At 38.6% G+C, this 6595-nt stretch overlaps 1 protein-coding gene across 1 annotated transcript in view; it reads right to left on the bottom strand.

Annotated features, from left to right (window-relative positions):
* LOC118342021 (F-BAR and double SH3 domains protein 2-like) overlaps positions 1 to 6595 on the bottom strand; it is a 32439-nt gene that overhangs the window by 3898 nt on the left and 21946 nt on the right. The window contains exons 11-12 of the mRNA XM_035680450.1: positions 1473 to 1562; positions 1146 to 1208 (exon numbers count right to left, since the gene is read on the bottom strand). Coding sequence (XP_035536343.1) covers positions 1146 to 1208; positions 1473 to 1562 — 153 coding nt within the window. The remainder of the gene's footprint in view (positions 1 to 1145; positions 1209 to 1472; positions 1563 to 6595) is intronic.

Raw genomic sequence — 6595 nt, 5'->3', positions numbered from 1 at the left:
CACAAGGACAAAGCACATTAGGCTGCATTATTGATTGTGCATCATTAAAGGATGCATTCAGTGCGGCATGTCAGCTTATCAAATTAAATTTGAAGAAAAGGATCAACTTTTACCTTTGTACAGAGTGAGCTAGCTGTTTCCCTTTGTTTCAGCTCTACTTATTTAGTGTACGGAGACATTTGTTTTTAGTGGATTGTGTAAGAAAAACGACAACCTACTACTGCCAGTAACAAAGGAAGGCTGATGTAAAACTGCCCGGAGTCCACCTCCTCTCCCCTGACATGCATACAGTACATACACACAATCATAAATACTATGAGGTGATAGAAAACGTCCCTTCAGGCTTCAGATCTGTACTCAGTCTATCTTGCCATTAAAGCTAAAGGTCATAAAATAAAAACTACATCAGTATTCCAGTTGGGAAGTGGGGCGTTTTAAGAGGCTGTAACTGGCGTGACAGATGATTAGGCAGCAGGGCTGAGGTCAATTATCTTGCAATTTACATCATTCAGGAAGTGATTTGTCAGGAGAATTGTTCTAGCTGGGTGGTTTTCACTTATAATGAAATCATAAAGGATGAAAAGTCTATGATTATGAGTCAGTTTGAAACAATTTAATATTATACTTTTGAGTGTACTGAATTCAACTCAAGTCAAACTTTATTTATGTAGCCCAACATCACAAACTTCAAATTTGCCTCAAGGGGAATTGAGTGAGGTGTTTGTGTAGTGCAAGAAGACAAACTGCTGGTAAGACAGATGAGCCAATTGTAGATGTATGACTAATATACAGTGACACAGTTCAGTGGTCTGGTGGTTTTCATTTAAAGTGCGTAACAGAGGCCCCCGTGTATGGAAGACAAACCAGCTTCGACTTATGTTGGTGAAAAGTTGCGTGGTGTATGTGTGAGAATTGCACTTTCTTGCCAAGTCGAAAATTGCTGACAAAAACTATTTATGCATGAATTGTACTTATTCAAGTATTAGCATAGGGTTTATGTTATGTCTACGGTTTTGTTGCTCATTAATTCCTCCAATGTTTTCAAATTTCATTAATAAATGCTCTGTCTTTGTGAAAACAGGACAAGATCTGCTGGCTTGGCAAGAAAGCAGCAACGCATGCACAGTGAGGGGAGGTTGTCTCACCGACAGTGAGGGATCGTGGGAAGTGTAGCTGGCCCAGCGTTCATTCTCCAGCTCCTCCATCACCTACAGCATGCACAGAGAGAGTGAAGCGGGTTTACACACAGTTGGCTAACGGGCACATACTGCACTACACAAACTGGAGTTCATGCGTGAAAGGATTTAACACACACACACACTTCAAGAGTTGCAGGTATGAATGCACTCACAAACACGTATCGCACACTGTTTTACACTAGCACTGCATGAAACAAGTCAGCCAAAGAAAAGGAGAGGCTTACACATGCACACACACACACACACACATAAAACACACACATATAAACACACCTGGTTCATGGCGCTCTTTAGCCAGGTATCCACAGCAACCCCCACTTGCCGCAGAAGGTCCAACCGAGCCTCAGCTTTCAACTTTATTGTCTTTGGAGAGAGAGAAGGGGTTAGGAATGTTAAGAAAATCTAATATTTTACTGACGTACACAGTTTTCCTCGGAGCAGTCTTAAAAAAGGACCTTTTGGATATTTGGGTGCCTTTTCATTTAAAGGTCCAGTGAGTAGGGGATTTAGTGGCATCCAGCGGTGTGGTTGCAGATTGCAACTCACTCCTTTCACCCTCCACTTCCAACCCCGAGGGAGAAGCTACGATGGCCACAAAAAACAAATGGCCCTATTAGAAGCCAGTGACTGAAAATAAGCCCCTTATGTTGACAGATGAAGAGACAGACGAAAATACTTTTTAGCTGTGATGCTGAAAACAAATACACAAACAAGACAAAAGTCAATAACAATATAATTCACAATTAGCAGACACCATATATATATACAGGAAGCACCCAGATGGGAGCTATTCCTCATATATAATGTTTTTTTAACTGATGCTGGCAGAAGGACCTCAAGTGAACTGGTATAATGAAGCAAACATGACAATAAAAAACTCTCTACAAATGATACACTTCTCTCAGTGCACAGTTATGTTTTAAATTACTCAATGTCAAACTCATAGCCATTTTAAATCAAATGTTCGCTGGAAAAACTGTAATTTTATTTATTTATTTCACCTTTTCTGCTGTATTAGATCACATGCAGCGCAGTTCAGTGACAGAGTGAGGACATGAACTGGATTTGCAACCCAAAATGTGTTGAATCTGTGTCATGTAGTCTCCTAAATGTCAAATCATCAAAACCTTATTTTAATGAGGTGTGAGCACTGGACATGTGATGTGTTCTCTCCTAATGAGAAAATGTGATGATGCTATAACCACCAGTAGGGAAGCCACAGAGATTTACATTCAATCTGTCTCGCCTCCTCAACTCTCTTTGATCACTGATCCTCTCTTTTTTTTTCCAGTGGAATCTCACCATTTTCATCAATTTCCTCTTTCATTATCCTCCCCTTTCCTTTCTTATTGATGCTGACAATGCAGACTGATAGCTCCCTCCCATAGAGACGTGCAGTCAGACAAACAGACACACTTTCAAGACAGACTTCTTGGCTTTGATCAATAAAGACCTGAGCCCTTTAAGTGCCTCCATTTTTTTTTTAACATTAGCAGCACCAGACAAATGCTAAAAGGAAAAACCAACCTTGACTGCTGCTGTTGCTGTAAGACCATAAACATACCAGACTAAATAGGAGAAAAGTTAAAAGCATGGCCATTCATATACAGCCATCTATGCACTCTTGAGTCAATAGAATAAGCAGCCAGTGGTGTGAGTACAGATCACTGGTAGATAGACTGTATAACCTCAGACAATCCGGATGTACAGCTCTAATCAATAAAACAGACAGAAAGGTACACAGAACTATAATTAGTGCCCCAGGGTTGTATGCCTCCGCCAACCACTCAAGTTGCAGTTTACATCCACGTCCGTCCAGGCTCATATAATGTATGTGGTGAACAACAAATAACAGTTGGAAGGAACTGAATAAAACCGTATACTGAAAAGTGTATTTTTTGTGGAAGTTATCACTTTGATTCCACTGAACATACATTAATTGATTACCGAGTAAAGATGGATTCTTGAAGAATATAGCTTTACAAAATGAAGTGCTTTTTTTCTCCTGGAACTTTTGGATGCGACAGCTCTCTGTGAGATGTAGGGGAAACTCACTCACTCACAGGGTCACCATTAGCTAGGCGCACTTCAATATGTTGTTTGCAGTCACATGATTCAGTATGTGAGGCGGTAAGTCAAAGGCAGAATGGATGAGATGGAAATATGAAAGCCTGTACTGTATTAGTTATTGTTTATTCACTGTGTGGTTCCAGTCAGCATGTGTGGGAAATCTGCAATCGCTCAATTAATTCTTTAATTACAATTAAAAACCTCTTTTGAGGTCACATTGACCTTTGACCTTTGAGTCGAAAGTGTCACTAGTTCAGTGTCCTACAAACTGTGGCATATGGTCACAATCTCCCCTTCTGTTCCCAAGTTATGGTGCTGACATTATGATATCACTGTGAAGCTGACATTTGACCTTCGGGACATAAAAAGTCCTTATTCGTCATTTTATTCTGTTAGACATTCATGTGAATGTTTTTCATAATTAGCATATGAATTCTTGAGTTATGGCCAAACACATGTTTTGTGAAGTCGCAGTGACCTTGACCTTTGACCACCAAATTCTGATCAGTTCACCCTTGAGTCCAAGTGAATGTTTGAGCCAAATCTGAAGAAATTCCTTCAAGGCCTTCCTGAGATATCATGTTCACAAGTATGGGACGTATGGGACAGACAACCCGAAGACAGACAGGCAGATACTGCAGAGAGATACTGCAGGAAGAAAACTTTGGAATTCTGACCAGGTTTTTTGTTTTGTTTTGTCCTACAGAAGCAGACGTAAAACGTTAAAAATGATGGTGCTCTTTAAAAAGTGCCACAGCCAAAGTGATGACACATATGTGAGATCCATTTGAATTGACAAAGAGTAGTTACTTATTGTGTTGTTATATGCATATTGCAACTGTTTGCTACTTTTTATTCAGAATTACCCAGGAAAACAAAAATAAGTACCATCAGCTGAGAGAACTGATTGGTCTGGTGTGCAATGCTACTTTTAATTACCAAAAATATGTGACATATTTACCAAAGGTAACAAATATGCCAATACAGATAAAACTGTGCCTAGCTTATGAAATGAGTAAATACTTCCAATCAATTTTCCAATCCTTATTAGTTCTGTTTGCTGGGAGCACAGTCTTGTCTCTATCTTGATGCATCTTCTGTCTGAAGGATTTTGATGCGACGTGTTAATGAGGCCAGTTTGTCTGGAGGAGCCAGTTTTGAGAACAGCCTTCAACAGCTCATTAGTATGGAGGCAGCTTCTTGCCTCAACTGTTCTCGCTCTCTCGTCCTCTGAGAACTCTTCAGAAAGAGGAAAACAGCAGAGAAGAGGCCAATAATCATCTAATATCACTGTAGGGAATTCCAGATGCTCTTGCTTCTGTATTTGAAAGTATGCTACAAGACAGGAGAGACAAAAACAAATGTGCAGGAAAGTGTATAGAGAAGATAGTAAGAGCTCTTTTTTTTGCATTTTCACAAGATGGAAAGCTTTAATGCATTGGTTTGTCTTTGAGAAGAATATACTTTGAGAAAATGTATTATTGTCTTCAAGTAACTCTGGATGGTTCCTAATTTTCCTTCACTTACATTTATATATCTGTAGGAAATACAGTGCAGATGCTGTGTACTTTAAATATCGCATTCTGAGACTAATAAGCAGTTGTTAGAACTTCTACTGATTTCAGAGAGTGAGAATAAAACTGCTTTTTTGTCTAATAGATTTTATCCATAATTTTTATTCAAGAAAGTTCAATTCAATTCATCCTAACAGCCTTTTATTCTCCTCTACATCTCCGAAGCATGTTGCTCCAGTAGAGTACACAAGGCTAGCCTGGGGCACAGTGTCATTATATATAATTTATGTAAGAATTTATAATACGTTTAATTTCATGTTGTCAAAATTTTCACTTGACTTTTATCATAGAATGTAAACCTTAATCATGGTGGAATTTTTTTTGTTACGGTAATAACTATTCTAATAATTTCAGAGAAAAGACACACACAATCTCTAGTTTCAGTATCTTTTATCAAGCACTATAGCAGAGGCCATTAAATCTGACCAGCCTTTGTAGAGAGCACAGAATACATAACTCCACTCGCTGTTTCAATGTTTATAGATTCCATTAAAACAGAAGTGAGAAAAAGAGGATCCTTTTAAAGATTGAGGTGCGTACTGTTGAACACGGCAGAACAGATTCAAAGGCATAAAACATCCAAACTGCTTTATTTATTTTAGTTTTGTTGGTGTAACAACAAAGCAACACATTTAGTATGACAGACGAGACATTTGAACTTTAGGTTTGATATTTAGAAAAAGTCTTCTATGACCATACTACAAGAAATTAAATTCCACCTTACTCTTCCCCCATAACGATATGAACACTACTCAATCCTACCTACTACTGTGTCTAGTTAAGTCCATACAGGCAACAGACTTCCTGGCTTTTTAACATATTCTTAAAATGAACAGTTTGTATAGCTAATAAATAGGTCTGCACGCTCTTGCAATTTGTACATGATTCAGGGCACTGATATTTATGCTTCCTGCATTGTGTTTCCCATAAAATATTCAGATGGAAATGGAGAGACAAGACTGGAAACCTGCTGAACTTACTCCAGTGTGTATATTAAAATCTCAAATAAACCTGAAACTTGGATTTCACCTGCAGTTTGACATGCACTAAATGATGGTAACATTTTTAGACCAGACAGTGCATTGATCTAAACATTGATTTTAAACCTCAGTTGGCCGTCAAAGTGTTTAAGATGTTGTCACAGGCAAATTAGGTAATTTATGAAAAATATGCTAAAGAGGACAGGTAGCAAGGCCAACTATGCTATCAATCTTTCTTACTGACTGGTAGCAACCTTCTGTGCTGCCTAAGCTTGCATTTGACACATGAAGTGTCTGAAACACCAAGTAGTTTTTAGCTGATGATGATAGTGAAGATGAAACCAAAGTAAATACTTGGATAATTACCCTCGCAAAAAATACCCCACCATGCATTCCTCTACTGAGTACAGATGCCTCAAAAAACATATTTTAAACCACAAATCCTAAATATAGGCATAGCTTCATTTTCTTGATAATGTGCTGAAAGAGCTAAGGCAATATGCTTGATGGGATGAAGATTCATCTTCATGTAAAATGAAAGAATGGTGCAAGTGTGCAATCACTATCCAGATAATGCTGTAACCAAACCTGGATAATGTCTTTTGTACTGCTTCCAATCCCTTTATAAGTCTGTGATAAGAGCTAAAGGCATTTGTACCAAATGAGCTCATAAAATATTCATCATCTTACTCGAGGTAATGCTGGCCTGGAAGAGCAAAGAATAGCAGACAGACAGAGTGAGGCTGACACAGAGAGGCAGAGAGAGAGAGAG

This window comes from Morone saxatilis, unplaced genomic scaffold, assembly GCF_004916995.1.
Source record: "Morone saxatilis isolate NCDOM2014 unplaced genomic scaffold, NCSU_SB_2.0 Contig8, whole genome shotgun sequence".
Lineage (NCBI taxonomy): Eukaryota > Metazoa > Chordata > Actinopteri > Moronidae > Morone > Morone saxatilis.
This window is presented reverse-complemented; position numbering and strand designations above follow the sequence as displayed.